The sequence below is a fragment of the Pelobates fuscus genome, chromosome 9 (assembly GCF_036172605.1).
Source record: "Pelobates fuscus isolate aPelFus1 chromosome 9, aPelFus1.pri, whole genome shotgun sequence".
NCBI classification, from domain to species: domain Eukaryota; kingdom Metazoa; phylum Chordata; class Amphibia; order Anura; family Pelobatidae; genus Pelobates; species Pelobates fuscus.
This window is the reverse complement of record NC_086325.1, coordinates 151,542,267-151,564,350: the sequence shown is the minus strand read 5'-3', so window position 1 is coordinate 151,564,350 and position 22,084 is coordinate 151,542,267. Positions and strand designations below refer to the sequence as shown.

Below are 22,084 nucleotides of genomic sequence, written 5' to 3'. Positions count from 1 at the left end.
ACGGTCGTGCCCGACCGGCACGACCGCTCCGACTACACGAGCTTACCTGCTCGTCGGCGAGCCGGGAACCGCGCGTGTAGTTCTTCCGGGCATCACGCCCGAATCCAATATGGCGCCGACCACGTGGTCGCGTCTATGGATAGCCCCGCCCCCGAGAATTATACTAACGTGTGCGTGACGTCACGACGTCAACGCACACGCACGTTCTGGGGTCAGAGGTCGCCCTCTGACCAATCATAGCTTAGAGAGGGGTATTTAAACCCCTAATTCACCCTAGTACTTTGCCATGTCGTGGTTTCAGTTCCCTGGTTTCCTGAAAGTGCTATTTTCGTGTTTCTGATTTCCTGGTATCCTGATCCTTGGCGTTTCCCTGGTTATTCTGATCTCTGGTTTCCCTGACTTGGCTTGTTGTATCGGTATTGAGTATTTTCTGGCTTCCTTGACCTCGGCTTTCCCTTTGACCATTCTCTGTCTCTAGCGTATTAGTCCGGCCATTCTAAGGTCCGGTTTACGCTCTGTCCTGTTATTTTTCCTTTTCTGACTTATGTATATGTTTACATAGTTTCTGCGTGCTGGACCACATTACTAGTCGTGACAAACGGAAAATAGATACTGAACATTTATATTGAGGCTGCTTTGGGACTATCTCAGAGGATGGGCCTGGAGCTGCTGCTCCAATGGCCCCTATGTTAATCAGACCTCACAGAAATCAATCACTGCTCGGGGAAAGCTATCCTGGTTAATGTGATCACAGGGTGACCTCACTCATTTCCCCATCTTATATGAGACTGCCAACAAACTCCATAGTGGCAGCTGCTAGTTTTGCCTATATCATTGGTGGGTAACCTTGGCATCTTGGATATTTTAGGTCCACATATCTCCTCGGAAGCAACATTCTCAAACGTCTAGATTTCCACAATTATCAATTACTAGTCTTTATTTCCTGGCACACACTGTCCATATTTTTGAGGTCTTATTAACTATAGCATCTATCTATACGGGATGGGGCATCAGAGGTCATTTGAATAACTTTGTTGACAGGAAATCTTTCTGCGTGCTGGACCACATTACTAGTCGTGACAAACGGAAAATAGATACTGAACATTTATATTGAGGCTGCTTTGGGACTATCTCAGAGGATGGGCCTGGAGCTGCTGCTCCAATGGCCCCTATGTTAATCAGACCTCACAGAAATCAATCACTGCTCGGGGAAAGCTATCCTGGTTAATGTGATCACAGGGTGACCTCACTCATTTCCCCATCTTATATGAGACTGCCAACAAACTCCATAGTGGCAGCTGCTAGTTTTGCCTATATCATTGGTGGGTAACCTTGGCATCTTGGATATTTTAGGTCCACATATCTCCTCGGAAGCAACATTCTCAAACGTCTAGATTTCCACAATTATCAATTACTAGTCTTTATTTCCTGGCACACACTGTCCATATTTTTGAGGTCTTATTAACTATAGCATCTATCTATACGGGATGGGGCATCAGAGGTCATTTGAATAACTTTGTTGACAGGAAATCTTTAGGTGCTGTTGTTTTTTAAAAAATAATTGAGACAATATAAAGCATTTCTTACATGGGTGGGTTTGCTATAAGTGGAAAAAAAAAATATCTAAGTGGACTTCCTGTGGTGAAACCACACTAGAAGACAATGCAGTAGTTTGTACCGGTTTCATTTCTGTCTGAAGAATGGAAATTGAGAGGGTGATTTTCTTCATGCTCACAACTCAAACCCTGGCATCAGGTAAGAGAACCGCCATTAGAGTGTTCTATAAGAAACTGTGCAATCACACAGTCTTCAATCTTCAAATGGCGTATTTTGGCCATAAATTAGAATTTCACTTTTTCTGACATTTCTATACAAATGACACAGCATGTGGATATAAACAGGAGCAACAAACTATTGAAGCAGTGCCTACACAACCATTCACAGGAATAACATTTTTGATTATCGATAAAATTAAGTTTATGTTTATTGGTACCTCCAACAAAATCAGCAGAGATTAATCCACACAAACATTTAGTAGGTAACAGGGGGAGGCAACTGACATGGACTGTTAAAAAAACCTTTATTATAGCTTTATGGCTTTAAAATTCTGTGTTGATTTTGTTTTGCTTTTGTACAATTAGTATGTGTATGTGATTTTAGTCAAGGTCAAGATACATATTCTCAACAGCAAGATCGCATGTATAGATAACAACTGAAACCGAGGTGGTTAGTCCACCTAAATGTTTTAATAAAGAAGATTTGAAGGTTCTGAATAAATCTCCTGGAATAATATACTAAAAGGTTGGTGAGCCCATGGGACCCCTATGTTCATGTGACCCTGACGCAACTGCCCAGCATGCCCATATGTTAAGACTATTTACTATTGCATGTGCACTGTGTAACCATTTCCAAATTCTAAGGCTGATCTTCCCTTTTCCTTTTTCTTGAGTTATTGCTGGTTGTGATATATTGGAAACTTTAATACTAATGAGAACTTGATCTTCTGTGAATTTATATAAATGAATAAACCTTTGGAAATCACCTGTCACTGTTTACATACGATACAAACTGTACAATTGCAATACGTACTGCTGTATTTGACATTTTCTGATCCTCTACTTTATAATTGTCTAAATAAATAAGATACATTTATTCAAATTGACTAAGCTAATGGGCATTTTTTTCCTCTTTGTATTCTTCTGTAGATCATGAGCTGGTTGTCCATCTGGATTCTATCAATGCCACAGTTGGTGAAACTGTCATTCTTCCAGCAACATACAACATCTCTCCTCCCTTCCATGACTGGAAATCCATAGAGTGGAGAGCTGGAGAACAGACCATTGTGTTCTACTCCTTATTAAATTGGACTCTTGATGACCGAGGATTGCCAACATGGACCTCTGGAGAATCTAGAATCTGCCCCCTATTTCAAGAACGAGTGGAATTCTACTTTATAAATGGGTCCCTACTGCTCAAGAATGTCCAATTTAATGACAGTGGGACATACTATGTTAGCTTGCACGGCTTTGAAAGTACATTGAAGAAAAATATCAGTTTGATGGTAAAGAAGAACACGCCATGGATTGGTACGTGACTAAAACAAATCCTTACTTTAAGAAATGTCCAATAATACAAGCCATGGCCAATAATGTTGAAATGTTCACCTAATTTGTTATTCCTACACTGATTTTAATTAGCAGAACAATTGGTATTCATGTTAAATGCTACGCTTACAAAAATATTTAAGCTGCATTAAGAAGGTCTCTTTTTAATCTTGAGGATTTGTGAAATAAATTGGTATAACTGCAGTATAACCACTTGGCTCCTTCCCCTGTTCTAAGCATCTGCTCTCCGATTTAAAGAGGGTATGTAGAGAGGGCTGACGGAATACCATTATGGCGTTCCAAATCTAGTTAATTTACAGAGGGGGCCATCGAAATGTAAAGTATGCAGACTATAGGTGTAAAACAATAAAATAATATCATAATAAAAAAATATATATAAAAAGTCCAAATATTCAGTCAAAATATCACAATCCCAGCTGTTTCTGGATTCTTGGGGAATTTTGGTTCGTGTTTAAGCTGCTTGCAAATATATGTAGGAAGAAACAAAGTGACAAATAATTAGACATGTACAATTCGTTTCGGTCCGAATGTAAATTCGGACGAATTTCAGGCAATTCAGACATTCAGGTACTTCCGAATGTCTGAATAGATGAATTGCCGAATGGTCGAAGTCCCGAAGTTCTGAAATTTACCGAATTTCCGAAGTGTCAAAATGCCGAAGTGCTGAAGCGCGGAAGTTCCGAAGTGCCGAAGTGCCGAAGTTCCGAAGCACAGTATTGCCTAAGAACTAATATACTTACCCAGTGGAAGAATGAAGAATGTTACACTGTATACAATTTTAAATAAAAAGTATACAAACATAGCCAGTATTCAGCTGTAAGCATTTGCAACACTTACAACAATCAAGTAACATACATTCATATAAAATGTAAGTTACTTAGCCAGTCAGTGAAATGACAGGAATGAATAAGTAGATAACTCCCTAATTCCCACGGTATTAGGGAGCTATCTACTAAAAGGCTGAAAGACCTAAATTGGCCTTTCAGCCAAATTTACTAGTATTAAGTAAAGATTACTTAGTATTTGTAAATTATGCCCCTACTCACTATACCGCGAGTAGGGGCATGTCTATTAAACAGTGAGCAGCCTGTGGAGCACTTAAAAAAAAAGGGGACCTATTGTTGCCCCCCCTGACCCACACCCCTGAATGGCGGGTGGGGGCCCTAAATACTAATAAGGGACTGGGGACCTAATGTCCTCCCCCCTGGCCCCCACCCCTGAGCGGTGGGTGGGGGCCCTAAATACTAATAAGGGGGGACCTAATGTCCTCCCCACTGGCCTCCACCCCTGAGCGGTGGGTGGGGGCCTTAAACACAAATAAGGTGGACCTAATGCCCTCCCCCTTGACCCCACCCCTGAGCGGCGGGTGGGGGCTCTAAATAAAAATGTTACCTCTCCCAGGTGACTAGGGGTCCCCAAACCCCTAGTCACCTCCCTCCCAAAAAAAAATCTAACTACCCCCTCACCCTAAAAATAATGAGGGGGGCGATTAACCAAGTACCTGTAAAAAAAATAAAACTTACCATTTGATGTTTTCTTTCTTCTAAAATCTTCTTTTTTTCAGCCTCAAAAAAGGCCAACTAAAAAAATCCATAATAACCGACATACTTAAAAAAAATAAAATAAATAAAAACAGAGCGCAAAAAAAAAAAATACATCTTCACCCATGGAGGGCTCCGCGCAGACTGAGCTCTGCAGGGCAGGGGAAGGCTTATGAAGCCTTGCCCCGCCCTGCAATTAGGCTCAGAGCACTCTGATTGGTGGGTTTAAGCCATCCAATCAGAGTGCTCCGACAGGTAAATGAAGAGACTGACAGGTAAATCTCTACATTTACCTGTCACAGCACTCTTATTGGTTGGCTTGAAATCCACCAATCAGAGTGCTCTGAGCCTAATTGCAGGGCGGGGCAAGGCTTCATAAGCCTTCCCCTGCCCTGCAGAGCTCAGTCTGCGCGGAGCCCTCCATGGGTGAAGATGTATTTTTTTTTTTTGCGCTCTGTTTTTATTTTTTTTTATTTTTTTAAGTATGTCGGTTATTATGGATTTTTTTAGTTGGCCTTTTTTGAGTTCTTTGGAATTTTCCTACGCTGTGTAATTTGACTCATAGCACTTGGATTGGTGTATTAATTTTTAGTTAGTATTAGTAAATTTGGCTGAAAGACCAATTTAGGTCTTTCAGCCTTTTGGTAGATAACTCCCTAATACCGTGGGAATTAAGGAGTTATCTACTAAGCGGCTGCAAGAGAAGTCCTGAAGTGCTGAAGTCCCGAAATGCCAAAGTTCCGAAATTCCAAAGTGCCGAAGTCCTGAATTTCGGAATGCCGAACCGAAAATTTTCACCATGCACATGCCTACAAATAATAGTGAAGACTTTTTTGGCAGGAAAATAGGACTCACAACAGTAGTATATGAGGTAGCACTCACATGTTATGGAGTTTAAACTAGCTCTAAGTAAGATTGCTTGCAGCGGTACAATCTCCACTGTTGGATTTACTTATGAGGCGATTATCTCGATATGCAGGTAGGTATATGGAAAAAAAAAGAAAATATCCAATAGTGCTGTCATGTTCTTGAGCAGGTCAGATAGGAGACTCTGGCCAGTGTTAACAACAGAGGCTTTATTGGTGGGTTTTGATATAATTAAACACAGCAGGATATCTTATGAATATATATATATATAATAAACAGGAAGTTTGTAAATAATAAGAAAGCTATAGATAAAAGTATAGGGTGAATAGTAAGACAAATATACAGAACAATAGGGTTTCAGGATTATGGGTAAAGCAGAACATTAGTGAATCAGTCCCTTTTTGGAAGGAGTACTGATGGAGTAAGAAAATAACACCTTGTTAAAGGAGGTAGCAGCAATGTCCAGGTAGGAGTTATGCAGGTTGGTATAAATCAGGTTGGCAGGATGGTAGCGTAGGTTAGGCTGATTTGGAGCAGGTTGGTATAAATCAGGTTGGCAGGATGTAAGCAATTCAGGTTGGTAGGGAGAAGGGTTGGAAGTAAACAGGATCGAAGCAAAGAAGGAAAGTCCACAGGTTGCTTCACAGGAGCCAAGATCTGAAGTGTTTTAGGATGAGCATCAACTTCAATGTAAAGCCCTGTTGAGAGCAGGGTGCACCCTTATGAAGCTGCTTGATTAGTCCAGGCAGGTGAGGATGATAAGGTGACTTGCAAGGTTAGTGGTTAGGGAGGCCACTAGTGGGGGAGAGCTGGAACTTGTTTTAAAGTAACAGAAATAAAAGAAACTAACTTAGTTGTCAGGATAGGATCCTGACAAGTGCTCACTGTAAACATAAATATGTGATGCAGTACAAAAAAATTATTATACTCACATTTGATGGTGTTAAGTCCCTCAAACATTTCTGTAATCTCTGTATTGAACAGCACAAATGTTTTTAAATGTCATAAAAGTATAATATATTTTTTTTAATTATGAAAAAAGAGAGAAGGGAAATAAAATCAGAAAAGCAATGCAAAATCTCTTTAACAATATGTAAATTTATTTTACCTACGTATTGCTCTGTAGGACATGAGCTGGTTGTCCACCGAGAGTCTATCAATGCCATCGTTGGCCAGACTGTCCTTCTCCTAGCAACCTACACCATATCTCCTGACTTCCACAATGGGCCGTCCATAAAGTGGAGTGCTGGACATCAGACCATTTTGCACTACTCCTTAGTCAATGGAAGTTTCAACTCACAAGGCTCTCCTACATGGTCTCTTGGGGAAACCAGAATCTCTCCCAAGTTTCAAGGACGAGTGAAGTTGTATCATGAAAATGGTTCAATGTTGCTAAGAAATATCCAGCTTAATGACAGTATGACATACTTTGTTAGTTTGCATAGCTTTAAAAGTACATTGAAGAAAGAAATCCACATGATGGTAAAGAGGAACACTCCACCAATTGGTATGTAATTTCTAAAAAAATATTTCTGTCAATATAATGTTTAGCTAGAAGAGTATGCCCACTTCAACCCACGCCAATTTTAAATAAATATTTTCACCTGTGAAGGCATGACTACATTGAACATAATACAATTTTAGCATAGCCACGTGCCTTCATCATTTGAATATTTTTTTAGGAAAAGCCAGCTATGACTTAGCCTACTGGACTAAGGTTAACCCTTTGGGGCATTTTAGGGATTAAAACATTGGCCATCTCTTGGCCCCTAAGAGGTATTTTAGGGGTCCAAGAGACTAGATATTTCCTGACCAGCCCCTTAGCCCTGCAAAATCTCCATAAGGAGCAACTGTGGCACTGAAATGATTGATCTTATTGAAGGCATTAATCCATTGATACCTAATGCCTAGGTACGTAGTTGCATAGGTTGAAAGGAGATATGTGTCCACCAAGTTCAGCTTTCCTCACATCTGTTTTTTGCCGTAGATCCAAAAGATGGCAAAAAAACAAAAAAAACAGTTTGAAACACTTCCAGGGGCGTACCTTGAGCATTTGGCACCTGGGGCGGGTCCTATTTTTGGCACCCCCCCTTGCCTCCCCCCCCCCCCTAAACTTTAAATATAAAAACAACCAAATTTGTTTTAATGTATTTAGCACTAAGCAGTGTTTGTGTGTTTGAATGTATGCATGTTTTTGTATGGAGTATATGTGAGTGAATGTAGCGGTGTGTTTGTATGTAGTGTTGGCGTTTGATTGCAAGCATGCATTTGTGTGTTGTGTGGTATGGTTATATATAATGGTGGGGTTTGTATGTAGTGTTGACGTTGAAATGCATGTGTGTATTTGTGTGTAATGTTGGCGAGATTTTTAGATGTCTGCACATATACACATACACGGACATACACACATGCAGATACATATACATATTTAAGGACACCAAATAAGGTGCTATCTGCTAAACAGCACCCTCATTTGGCATCTTTAAATATGGATATATCACATAAGGGCAGCAATTCAGGGAATGATCTACTAAACAGCTAAAGGATTAAAAACGCCCTTTTCTTATTTTCAGTTGTTTAGTAGATAAATCCCTTATTTGTTATCCTTATGTGGGATTGCAATATTTAAGGACAGGAAATAAGGGAGCTATCTACTAAACACATACGCAGAGATACACACAATCACACACATAATCACAGATATACACAAACACAATCACTAACCCACACACATACAATCACAGACACACAATCACATACACACACAAACATTACATACATACACACATTTAATAATTAAGAGGTCCACCCAGCCTCCCTACCTTGCTCTAGAAGGGCTGGGGTGGATCCTCAGTCCCTGGTGGTCAGTGGTTGCTGCTGGGATCTCTGTGCTCTTTCTGCACAGTTCCATCGCAAGCCCTGTAATGACGCAGAGGCCGCGATGACATCATATCCTGGCTTCCGGCTCACTGCAGGGCGAAGACCGTCAGACACAGTCAGATGCACACAGTCCCACACACACTCACATAGTCACACACAATCACAGGCAGACAGTCACACACACACAGTCACAGACAGTCACTCACACACACACACACACACACACCCACAATCACAGGCAGACAGTCACACACACACACAGACACACACACACACACACAGGCAGACAGTCACACACACAGACAGACACACACACAGGCAGGCAGTCTCACACACACACATACACACAATCACACACACACAGTCACACAGACAATCACAGGCAGACAATCACACACACAGTCACACAGACAATCACAGGCAGACAATCACAGGCAATCACACAGACAATCACAGGCAGACAATCACACACACAGAGTCAGGCAGACAATCACACACACAGTCACACAGACAATCACAGGCAGACAATCACAGGCAGTCACACACACAGGCAGTCAATCACACACACAATCACAGGCAGAGAATCACACACACAGAGTCAGGCAGACAACCACAGGCAGACAATCACACACACAGTCAGGCAGATAATCACACACACAGTCACACAGACAATCACAGGCAGTCACACACAGGCAGACAATCACACACACAGAGTCACACAGACAATCATAGGCAGACAATCACACACACAGTCACACAGACAATCACAGGCAGACAATCACACACAGTCACACAGACAATCACAGGCAGACAATCACACACACAGAGTCAGGCAGACAATCACACACACAGTCACACAGACAATCACAGGCAGACAATCACAGGCAGTCACACACACAGGCAGACAATTGCATGATTTTGCTATTACATGACGAAAAGTCATGATTTTATTAAAGACACGGAGGCGAGTATTGCATAACCCTTTCTTTACTGTCCACCAATAGCAGCAAAGAATACAAATATATTGAAAAAAATGAAGAACATACATTAACATAGGCCCCTCCCCGCTCAGGTCCCGGTATATTAGGCAGCACTTCCCTTCCATAACCCTCTTTCTGAAGATGCGACTTAGTAACAATGTCCGAACAAGAACGAAAACATAGTCCAATAGTCCAAATAAGAGATTCTCATAACAGGGAAGCACGACCAGATGAGCTGTAGGACCAGAGATTTGCAGCGGGAAGAGTCCATTCAACTTGGAGAACAGCATGCCATCTTGTTGGATTAGGCTGTGAAAACATAAAGAGACAGGAGCCGAGAGGTTAAGATCGATAATTGTAACTATTGTCAGGTACCAACTGAGGAGAAAAATTCCAAATAAATACAAACCCACATCTTAGTGTGATTAGTAAGCCTATCAAAACATAAACTTATCCTTGAGACATGGCCCCACTTACCGTACCCAAATCTTCCATGTGACTCGTTGCAACCTACGAAATAAGGGGTGGGGAGACATGAATAATAAACGCGGGTGGGACAATACTCGCCTCCGTGTCTTTAATAAAATCATGACTTTTCGTCATGTAATAGCAAAATCATGCAATTTTATAACAAGACACGGAGGCTCATATTGCAAGTTTAAAGCTGATTAACTACGGCCGTAAAAGAATGTGGGGCCGGGCGAAAGTAAAATTCACGGAAGGTAGATTCCCTAGACCAGTCGGCTGTCCTCATAATATCTTCCAGACGAGCCCCTGCAGTCATCATCGAGGATGCTGAGGCTCCCCGGACCGAATGGGCGCCGAAGATCGTGGTATCGATGCCTGCCTGATCCAATAACCATCGCACCCATCGTGACAGTGTGGTGCTAGAGACCGGACGGAAAGGTGGCCGAAAGGATAGGAACAGCTGTGGGGATACCTGTGAACGATGACATCTGGTACGATCTTCGTATTCACGAAGGCAAGCCACTGGACATAACGCTGGAGAGGTAGGAAAAGCGGGGTAGGACACTGACTTGATAGAGGTTTTTGTCCGGCGATTAATGTTGAACGTGACCCCGTCCGGGGTGTACGACTTGGCATCGAAGTCCAGGGTTCTAACGTCCGAAACTCTCTTGCAGGATACGAGGCAGAGCAGGCCGACCAATTTGGCAGAAAGTTGCTTCAGGGAGAGCGCTGAGTTAGCGGGCCACGACGAGATAAAGGATAGTACAATGGACACATCCCATGACGTGGAGTAGCGAGGTCTGGAGAAGCGTGAGCCCCGAAGGAGCCGGCACACCAAGTGATGTTGACCCGCCGGGCATCCATCGAAACCTTGATGAATTGCCGAGATGGCTGACCTGTAAAGGTTGATAGTCCTGTAAGCCTTCCCCGCCTCGAAGAGGGACGTCAAAAATTGCAGAACCATGGTTACAGGGGCCGAAACGGGATCCACGTCCCTAGCCATGCACCAGCCAGTCCAAGCTCGCCAAGCTGACCCATAGGCTCGTCTAGTTCCTGGGGCCCATGCTTCCGCCAACAGGCGTCTAGTTGTGTCCGAAACTCCTTGGATTTCCCAGGGTCCCCGGAGATCCGCCATGCCAGGAGTGGGAGGGAGCCGTCCAAGCGGAGCGGGTGACACCGTCCCGTCGGGTCTAGCAGCAGATTGTGGTGTGGCGGTAGCAACCGTGGGTAGTCCAACGTCATCTCGAGAATCTGGGGGAACCAAGATTGGGTGTCCCAGAATGGGGTTACCATGACTAGTTCTGCCCGGTGTCTGCGGGTCTGAAGGAGGGAGCGTGGAATCATGGAAAACGGTGGAAAGGCATATAGGAGGTCCCTGCTCCAGTCTTGCAGGAAGGCGTCTACTGCCTCCGCCATCGGGTCTGGCCTCCAGCTGAAGAATCGAGATAGCTGGGTGTTGAGTCGGGAAGCGAAGAGGTCGATAGAAAAGGGACCCCAGAGAGATGATAAACTGGAGAACACCTCCGTGTCCAACTTCCAGTCACTGGAGTCTGAGAGATAACGTGACCCCCAGTCTGCTTGGACGTTGTGCAGACCAGGTAGATACTCCGCGTGAACCATCAGGTTCCGTTCCAGGCAGAATTCCCAAAAGTCCTTCGCCAGGGTGGCCAACACTGCTGATTGTGTACCCCCCAGATGGTTGACATATCTCACCGCCGAGACCTTGTCCATTCGTAGACGGATGCAGGTTAGGGCTCTGTCCCTCGCGAAGCTGCGGATGGCGAAGGAGCCTGCCAGAAGTTCCAGTGCGTTGATGTGTAGCCGTGACTCGGCTGCCGACCAACGACCCCCTGTAGATATCCCGTCGCAATGGGCCCCCCATCCGTGGAGGCTTGCATCGGAATCGATTGTGAATTCCGGTTGCGGGCCGAAGATCGCCTTGCCGTTCCATGCAGAGAGGTTGAGAATCCACCAACGCAATTCGTCTTTCGTTTCGGTGTCCAGGGACACTAGGTCTGCGTAAGACGCACCGGTTCTCAGATGTGCGATCTTCAGGCGCTGCAGTGCCCGGTAGTGGAGTGGGCCCGGGAACACTGCCTGTATAGATGAGGCCAGTAGGCCAATGAGCCGTGCCAGCTGTCGCAGGGTGAGTTGGGGCCGAACTAGAGCTCTGCGTAACTCCTTGCGTATGGTGAGAATCTTGGACCTTGGCAGGCTCAGAGTCGCCTCCTTTGAGTCCACGAGGAATCCTAGGAATTCCATTCGCGTGGCGGGGGTTAGGCATGACTTTTCCCAATTGATAACGAAGCCCAAGCGGGAGAGGAGGTCTATGGCCAGCCGTAGGTGGGCAAGGAGAGTGGAGCGATCTTGGGCCATAAGGAGTATGTCGTCTAGGTATACGATTAGACGAACTCCCCGGCTGCGTAGCCATGCCATGACAGGACGTAGTAGCTTTGTGAAGCACCACGGTGCCGAGGAGAGGCCGAAGGGTAGGCATGTAAACCGCCAAGTCTCTCATTGCCATTGGAAGCGTAGGAGGTCTCGGGAGTCCGGGGCAATAGGCACCGTCAAGTATGCATCCTTGAGGTCTAGTTTTGCTAGCCAGTCTCCGTGAAGGAGAAGGTCCCGTAATAGGTGAATACCTTCCATCTTGAAATGGCGGTATCGGACTATGGCATTGAGGGGGCGTAGATTTATGACAGGCCTCAATTGTCCGCCTTTCTTTTCCACAAGGAAAATATTGCTTATGACCCCTGTGGGTTCGGGAGGAGCTTTTTCTATAGCCCTTTTGGTAAGAAGGGTGGAAAGCTCCATGTCGATCCGTCTGCGATCCTGGAGTGAAAAGCAGATCGGTCGAGGAGGGGGAATGTGTACGATGTTGTCTATCAGTTCTATGTGAAACCCTCGAATGGTAGTCAGTACCCAGGGGTCTGAGGTAATTTGTGACCAAGCTGGCAAAAAATGTCGGAGTCTGCCCCCTACACAAACATGAGAAAAAACATGAGGCTTGAGGTAACTCACCGTAGGGTCGTCTCGAACCAGGTTGTCCTCGGAAGCCTCTAGATCGCCACGGACGTCCACGAGATGGGAAGAAGGAGGGGCGGGTGTTAGCCTCCTGGTATTGGGAGCGTTGGTGAAAAGAGCCTCGTCCCGTGCCACGGGATTGGACATAGTTCCGGCCGGACAGACGGCTCCTGGATCTGCCGGCCCTGGTAGAGACCCGTCCCTGGAAAACTCGCCTCATAGAGGATTGAGCCTTATCCAGGGCAGTAAATGCCCCAACAAAACGCCCCAAGTCTTTTATAAAGGAATCGCCGAAGAGGAAGCCTTGGGCGTCCTTACCGGCTTCTGTTAGGGCGAGGTTCGCCAATTTGGGCTCTATCTTAAATAAGATAGCCTTACGTCTCTCAATAGATAAAGAGGTGTTAACATTCCCTGCAATACAGATTGCTCTCTGGACCCAACCACGTAGGTCTTCAGGGTCAACCATGCGGTTTTCCGCTCTGGCATCTTCCGCCAAATCAAAAAGTTTAGCCAAAGGGCCAAATATGTCCAAGTGCTTATCCTGGCAGGATTTCAAGGCGGATTCAAGCCCTTTACGGGGGTTCCAGCCTAGCTTGGTAAGGAATTGGGTCATCTTGGGGTCTACCTCTGGAGTGTCGCAAACTTTGTTAGGCACAACAGGCCTTGGACACTCTGCCCTCATTTTGTTGCGTGCCGCTTTACTAAGTGGGTGTCGCACCCACTTCTCTAAATATGTGGCAACATGGTCAGCCGGGAGCCACTCTGCCGATCTCGGATGGTGTAAATCATCCGGGTCGAAGAGTGGAACGCCCGACGGGTCCACAAGGGCGGACTCCGCGGTCGCGGAGTGCCTAGTCCCTGGTTCGCCTCCGGACATCTCTGCCTGGGCAGAGGGAAGGAGGTCAAAACCTGAATGAGCGGTATCCGCTTCGGAGTCGCTGTCAGACTCAATCTTAGCCTCCTCACTTGACCCGATTTCTGAGTCGGAGTCGCTCTCTACCTGTGCTCTGGCACATTTCCATAGCCGCGCCCGTTCTGCCTGGCGCGGAAAGGCTCTCTTGCGTGGTTGTGACACGCTTTCAGGGGCGACCGAGGTACGCCAGTCATGGTGTTTCTGGAGGCAGAGGGACCTTTAGATTTGTGGGTAGCTTTCCTGGGTAAATCTCCCGGTGGGTCCACAGGAGGACGCGGCTGAGGCGTCGTGGAGCCCGAGTAGCGCTCGTCCAAAGGACGTGGCTGGAGGGCCTGGGAAATGGTGTGGGAGAGAGTAGAGGACATGGACCCCATGGCTGCCATAATGGCGTCTGTCACTGAGCGCTGTAGCGCTAAGAACTGAGTCCCATCTGAGTGGGTAGTTCTATCGGAGTGAGTAGGTGAATTACCTGAGGTGACAGGGCCTTCTCCCCTGCCGAGTGGAGTATCAGACTCCCCAGAGGGAGGTGAACCAGAGTTTAGTCTGGGTTTAGGCATTTTAAATAGAGTGAATCAATAAATCTAAAGAAAAACTGACAAGGAACAGTTTGTTGGGTTAGTCACCCAAAGTACGAACGAGCAAAACAAAAAGCGATCTCACCAGGGCCCAGACCAGTGCACACTCTGACAGGGAATAGGGAAGGAGACAGGAGGTTAGAAAATGGCCGCCGAGAATCTCGCGAGATTCACGGTAAAATGAAGTAAGGTGAATAAAAGAAAAAAACCAAACATTCGGTTAAAAGAGGTGAATAAGTGAATACAATGGAGAGTATAGGACAAAATGCAAAACTGCCGAATGGGCCGTTTGCAAGAAACAGGCGAACGCGGCAAAACAGTCGAATGGCCTAAACTGCCGAACGGTGATAGCGATGAGAGTGCACTATGAAAGACAGTTTAGAGAAAAATGTGCGCAAGATGGCGCCGATGCAGGAAAGCAATGAAGAAAGCGAAAAAACGGGGAGTAAGAGAAGACAGAGAGGTCTGGACCCTGGGTACAAAACACAACTACCAAGTGTAGTAGAGGTGAAATACCATAAAAGTAAGAATCAATAAGGTAATCAGGATAGAAAAAATTATAATACAAAATATTAATAAAATATTAATAAAATATATAAAATACCAATAAAATAATAATAACAATAATAACCATAACGATAGTTAATGGTTATAAAGAAAAAACAACTAATACTGATAATATAAATATATCAATAAATGTAAAATAGTATTGAAAGAAGTGACATGTACTTATCTTTGATCGGAGCAGCAAAGAAAGAGGGTTATGGAAGGGAAGTGCTGCCTAATATACCGGGACCTGAGCGGGGAGGGGCCTATGTTAATGTATGTTCTTCATTTTTTTCAATATATTTGTATTCTTTGCTGCTATTGGTGGACAGTAAAGAAAGGGTTATGCAATATGAGCCTCCGTGTCTTGTTATAAAATCACACACACAATTACCGGCAGAGAATCACACACACAGAGTCAGGCAGACAACCACTGGCAGACAATCACACACACAGAGTCAGGCAGACAATCATACACACAGTCACGCAGACAATTACAGGCAGTCACACACACAGGCAGACAATCACACACACAGAGTCACACAGACAATCACAGGCAGAGTATCACACACACAGAGTCACACAGACAATCACACACACAGTCACACAGACAATCACAGGCAGAGTATCACACACACAGAGTCACACAGACAATCACACACACACAGTCACACAGACAATCACAGGCAGAGTATCACACACACAGAGTCAGGCAGACAATCACAGGCAATCAAACACACAGTCACACAGACAATCACAGGCAGTCACACACACAGTCAAAGACAGTCACAATCACAGTTACACACAGCACACACTCTCTCACTTACAGTATGCTTGGGTTGGAGGAGGAGTGGATCCAGTCCCTCCTGTGCTGTAGTTGGGGAAGCAGGGACTCCTTCCTGCTTCCCCTCTCTCTGTGTGCAGCAGTAAGAGGCTGCATTTAGCCCCACCCCCACATCCGGCATGACTCCGCCCCCACGGCCGACCTGGCTCCGCCCCCAACTCTCCGTGCAGGTTTCCAGCTCCTGCTCCCAGCCCCTGCGTGTGAGCTGTGTCGGCTGCCCGGCGCCCCTGCTGCTATGGCACCCGGTGCAGCCACACAGCTCACTGAACTCCAAGCCTGGCCAGCCCTGGTGGCACCCCCCTACCTGATGGTACCCAGGGCGGACCGCCCCCACTGCCCCCCTCCCCTTAGTACGCCACTGAACACTTCCAATTTTGCAACAAAATAGGAAAAAATATATTTATTGACCCCAGATTGGCAGTCAGATTTATCCTTGGATCAAGAAGTTATTACCCTACAGTTGAAAAAATATATCTTTGAATATTATGTTTTTGGAAGTATGCATCTGGTTGCTGTTTAAACATCTGTACAGACTAATAAAACCACTTCTTCAAGTAGAGAATTCCACATACTTATTGTTCTTATGGAAAAAAAACCTTTAATTTGCCTTAGACTAAATCTTCTTTCTTTCAGTCTAACCACATGACCTCATGTCCAATGTAAAGTCCTGTTTGTGAAAAGATTTCCACACAATGGTTTGTATTTGCCCTGGGTATATTAGTATAATGTTATCCTATACCCTCGGAGGCAACATTTTTCTAAACTTAAGAGGTTTAAATTTGTTTACCTTTCTTCATATCTAAAATGTTCCATTCCTTTTATTAATTTTGTAACCCGCCTCTGCACTTTTTCTAGTGCCATAATATTCTTCTTTAGAACAGGCGCCCAAAATTGCACAGAATATTCCAGATGTGTTCTTACCATTAATTTATAAAGAGGCAAAATTATATTCTCATCCCGAGAATTAATGCCCTTTTTATGCATGACAATACCTTACTGGCCTTAGCCACTGCAGATTGACATTGCACATTGTTGCCTCGTTTTTTGTCTATAACAATTCCCAAATCCTTCTTGTGTGTTGTTATCCCTAATTCACTTCTATTTATGGTATAAGTTGCTTGTTCCCTCTTTACCCCGAGTGCATAACTTTGCATTTTTCTACATTACATTTAATTTGCCATTTGAGTGCCCAGTCCCCCAGTCTATCTAAACCCCTCTGCAGCAAAGTAATATCTTGCTCACATTGTATTACTTTACAGAGTTTTGTGTCATCTGCAAACACTGAAACATGACTTTCAATGCTTTTTTGAAGATAATTTATAAACATGTTAAATAGAAGGGGTCCCAGAAAAGAACCCTGAGGGACGCCACTTACCATCTCTGTCCAGCTTGAAAATTTACCATTAATGTCAACTCTCTGGACTGACTAACTATTTTTAAGTCAATGTTCTACCCAAGAACAAGAATTTTCATCTAGACCGATTTCTTTAAATTTGAACACTAATCTATTCTGTGGAACTGTATCAAATGCCTTGGCAAAATCCAAATAGATCACATCCACTGCAACACCCTGATCTATACTTCTACTTACTTCTTCGTAGAACGCAATCAAGTTAGTTTGACATGACCTGTGCTTCATAGAACCATGCTAATTTTTGCTGATAACCACATCCTTCTTAAGGAATTCTTGACTATTATCCCTTAATAACCTTTCAAATACTTTCCCAGCCGCAGAAGGTATATAATTTCAGTCAGTAAAATTTATTTTTTTAACCCATGAATATATAAATACCATATGGTGTTACAGTTCCTAGGATGAGTGGGACACAAGGCCGGATATGAGAAATGGGGAATGTCCCAGGGAAGCAACAGAAGGAAGATATGAGCTGTGGTGGATGAAGGAAAATATAAATTGATGGCAGGGGGTATATTACTTTGTTTTAAAATTGTTTTAAAATTCTAATGAATTTAGGAAGTGTGTTGTGAGGGAGTGTAGAGTGGCCTCAGCCTACAGGTCGAGCAGAGGCGGCAGAAAACAGTTTGGATAGGTGCTTAGGTTTGATGTTTGAATTTCAGCTATTTTGACCTTAAATAGGAAATTCATCTTACATTCATCTTAATAAAGCACTGTATAAAACAATATAACTATTTGGAGGATTTTGAGTTAAGACTCAAAAGAGGTAGAGATTTTACATGGAAGAAAATTCTCTATCTACATTGACATACAGATTGTTTTTCCCATAAACTTCTGCAGAACTTGAATTGTTTGTCCATCTGGATTCCATCAATGCCACAGTTGGTGAAACTGTTCTCCTGCCCGCATCTTACACCATCTCTCGTAACCTCCACAACTGGCCATCCATACAGTGGGATTTTGGCAGTAAGAGCGTTTTGTACTACTCCTTATATAATGTAACACTCAACTCTAAAGGCTTCCCTACTTGGCTCCTTGGGAAAACAAAAATATTTGATGGGTATGAAGGACGTGTGGAATTCTACCAAATGAATGGGTCTCTACTGTTGAAGAACATCCAGCTTAATGACAGCGGGACATACTATGCTACATTAATGAGTTTTGAGAGAATATTGAGTAAAGAAATCTATGTGTCGGTACAGAACAACGTACAAGTAATTGGTATGTAACCAAAAAAATGTATGCTGGTGGCTATTTTGTTCTACTACGTTTTTCTCTTTCTGAGTGAGGGTGGTTTGGTTAAAGTATTGATAAATCTTCTTCAGGTAAATTGTGATCAGTTAAAGTTGATTGTTTTTCATGTACGATACGGAGCCCTTTTTCATTATATGGAGGTCGACACCATTAACAGCTCATCAGCAACTGCTGATGTTTTAATATTTATTAAACAATAGAATTTAGTTATCTATTTTTGTTTGCTTTTTTGTGGTTTTCCTTCCTTTTCATATTTTGGTGAAATCACTGTCAGGACAAAGGCAGGAAGGGGATAATATGCAGTAAAGACATTTATGTATAGAGCATTTGTGTATAAAAGTAAACTAATTCTGGAGACAAACACATTTTCTCTGTGTAGTTTTACCTCCTAGGAATGGCGATCAACCAGATGGAGTACTCTTATCCTTGTTGGCAATATTATTTTTGTGCAACTTTTGTGTTTGGTTTCAGTACATACAGCATGCTGAGCATATAAACTAGATGTGTTGGAGAGGCTATCCATAGCTGGTTGAGTAACACACACTCTATCAAAGCTCGTGCTACCAGATCTTGGGCAATTTAAAGGCTAACTCCAACCATCATGGCCACCAGGTTTTAGGAAACTGTATGTGCAGTGTTTCTGCTTGAACATTTGCACATAAAGAGATATTTTCACTTTTGTGCTGGGCTAGTTACACCCACGGCACACGTGACTCAGACAACCCAGAACAGAATTCTGGACACAAATTACTGACTAAATTCCACGTTTGTAGCTATATTTATTTTTTCAGTCTTCTGATAGTGATATCAGCCACAACTGATCATCGCAGCAATTACTGCTGTAAAAATTGAAAAACAAATGCATGTAGCAATTCCTTTCTAAAACTTAACTGGTCCATAACGCCTTTCACTGTGCTGTAGTGGATAACAAAAAAATATGCAATGCCCTCTGCTGCATCACAAAATGCAGAGGCACCATGAAAGGCAGAGAAAATATATAAAAAAAAACAAAAAACAAGAAAAGTGTGTAGCCCCTCTGTATTCCAGTAATATAAGGTAGGGGTACGGTGAGTGGCCAATGTCCCATCCTTCACCATACTGGCAGTGGGGTGAATGGTAATAATGGATGCCTAGGCTCCTGGATCTCTATAACTTCCTCTACAATGGGGCCCAGAAAATACCTAGTTTACTAGACCCCTATAGGCATAGGGAGACCCAGGAGATGCCTAGTCTCACGGCATCTATTACTGTCCTGATAAAGGTGCCCAGTATATATAACTGAATGGGCATCTCCTCCCTCGCTCCTATGTTGGTTGAGATCCCCAAACCCTAGCCACCTCTCCAAATACATTCCAACGTACCTCATTCACTAATAACAGTGAATGAAGGCCTGACAAATCTAGAATAACGAACAAGGAACTGAAAACATTTTTTACTTACCATTTCAATAGTTTTTTTTGTTCAATCTTTTTACTTCGGGTAAGATTTTGGGGCTGATGATTTTTTTTTTCTTGTTTAACTAAATGCATGTTTTTTTTCAAAAATTAAATATATGCATTGAAAATGTACATAAAATTTGTCTTGGATATTCCCTTGCTAATTTCTGCTTTAGTAAGTAACCCTGTATCAGAATCAAGATCAGAGGCGTGACTAGAACCCACAAGGGCCCTGGTGCGAAAAATGCCCTGGCCCCCCAATGCATCCCCCCCCCCCCCTCTATGTGTTTCATTTACGCCCCACAGCCCCTTCATGTCTCTTATTCACACCCCCCCATGTGGGTAAGTGACAGGATAGGGTGAGTTATTGTAAGCATGGCTGTGTGTTTGGAGGGGGTGGGGGGGGGTGGGGGGGGGGTAACAGATACACATACTCACAGGTACAAACACTGACAAACATACAGATAAACAGACAAACACACTGACATACATGCAGATACACACAATATAACACATGCTGATACACAAACACACATAATGACACTTCTACAGATACAAAAATCAACATATACAGATACACTGACACACATAAAGACAGATACACAGACACCTAATTACAAACATTCAGATACACACAATGACACTCATACAGTTACAAACAGTAGCACACACAGATACATAAGAGGACACACTGACACACATGCTTATACACATGTAAACAGATACCTATACAGACACACATGCAGAAAAACAGATAAACATACAGACACACAGATACCCATACAAACAAACAGGGATATACAGACATACAGATACCTACCACACACACATGGAAACTGTAAAACAAGATTTAGTCACCCTCCTGTTACTACACTATAGGTGCAGGAGGGTGACTTCTCTGGGGTCTGCTTCAGGCTGACTCCCACTCTGAATTACTCCTATCCTTTCCCGGTGCTCTCCTCCTGACATCATCACTGGGGCCTGGTCATACTCTTAAAGCGCCACAGCAATGACTGGGCCCCAGGAAATACATTGCCATCAGGTAGCCCCAAGAGCGTGGGCCCCCCCATTGGGCCACTTCAATGCAGCACCGGCAGTTGTCTCACGCCGGGGCCGCACTACAATGCCAGCAGGCACCCCGGTCTGAGGGTCGACAGGGCGGTTGGGCCCCCTGGAGTGACGACCCGGTCACAGCTACGACCTCTGCAGTTCCGCCACTGGTCAAGCTTAATCCATACATTAGTCCATACCAAACAAAATTGCTACATTTCAAAACCTCTTACAATTCCCCCAGCTGGGGTAATTTTCACTATATTCTGCAGTCCTGTTGTGGTTTACAGTTGAGTAAATAAATAATTGTTTAAATCATTCCCTTACCAAAAAAAGTAGGAAATCAATCTTAAGTGGGAATTCAAAGTAATTTTCAAATTTTCTTTTTTTTTTTAGATGGCGTCTCTGAAGGGAAGAAATTCACCATTTTTATCACACGCATCATATTATGTTTCCTTCCAGTTATTACACTTGTGTTTCTCATGCAATGTTGGACGTGACGCTCATCGTGAACCCTGTGAAGTTTTATTTATGTGTAAATTTCTAACCTATGGATACAATTATATGCAGATTATATCACTAGGGGTTATATCCTTATAAATCCTACAAATGTTTTAATTGTGTATAAATGTGTTTTATATCAATATTTAAAGAGACACAAAGGTCACGAATTGACCCCCATTTTTTTTAATGCAATACATATATTATTTCTTATGAAAATTATGCAAAAAATAAATGTGTCACCTTCTAAAGATGTTCCACTTACCCAGGCAAATGGTGCAGATGACAAACCCCATCCTGACTAAGTAGAGGTTCCACCAATCAAGAGGCTCTAATTTCTAGCCTATTATTATTTTAGAATTTATATAGTGCCAACAAATAAATAAATAAAACAATAGGATCTGATCAGAGGGATTATGGGATTCGTAGTTTATTAACATCAGTTTATAAACAGCCAAGTTTACAGTTTTTTTTAAAGGACCACTCTCGGCACCCAGATCACTTCAGCTTAATGAAGTGGTCTGGGTGCCAAGTCCAGCTAGGGTTAACCCATTTTTTTTTTATAAGCATAGCAGTTTCAGAGAAACTGGTATGTTTATAAATGGGTTAATCCAGCCCTCAAAGCCTCTAGTGGCTGTCTCATTGACAGCCGCTAGAGGTGCTTGC

General features: G+C 43.6%; 1 protein-coding gene across 1 annotated transcript; it reads left to right on the top strand.

The window, feature by feature from the left end:
- The first annotated feature begins 1,700 nt into the window (after positions 1 to 1,700).
- On the top strand, positions 1,701 to 21,818 carry LOC134573697 (carcinoembryonic antigen-related cell adhesion molecule 3-like). The gene is made up of 5 exons (XM_063433480.1): positions 1,701 to 1,755; positions 2,706 to 3,086; positions 6,660 to 7,040; positions 18,018 to 18,398; positions 21,314 to 21,818. The coding sequence occupies exons 1-5, from the start codon at positions 1,701 to 1,703 to the stop codon at positions 21,415 to 21,417; spliced, it is 1,302 nt and encodes a 433-aa protein (XP_063289550.1). The 3' UTR covers positions 21,418 to 21,818.
- Positions 21,819 to 22,084: the final 266 nt, after the last annotated feature.

What these genes read in the sequence shown, in the direction of transcription:
- LOC134573697 (XM_063433480.1), top strand. Translation starts at nt 1,701, where the DNA reads ATGGAAATTGAGAGGGTGATTTTCTTCATGCTCACAACTCAAACCCTG. An exon ending in GAAGAACACGCCATGGATTG is followed by an intron (nt 3,087 to 6,659) that starts GTACGTGACTAA and finishes ATTGCTCTGTAG; the next exon opens with GACATGAGCTGGTTGTCCAC. An exon ending in GAACAACGTACAAGTAATTG is followed by an intron (nt 18,399 to 21,313) that starts GTATGTAACCAA and finishes TTTTTTTTTTAG; the next exon opens with ATGGCGTCTCTGAAGGGAAG.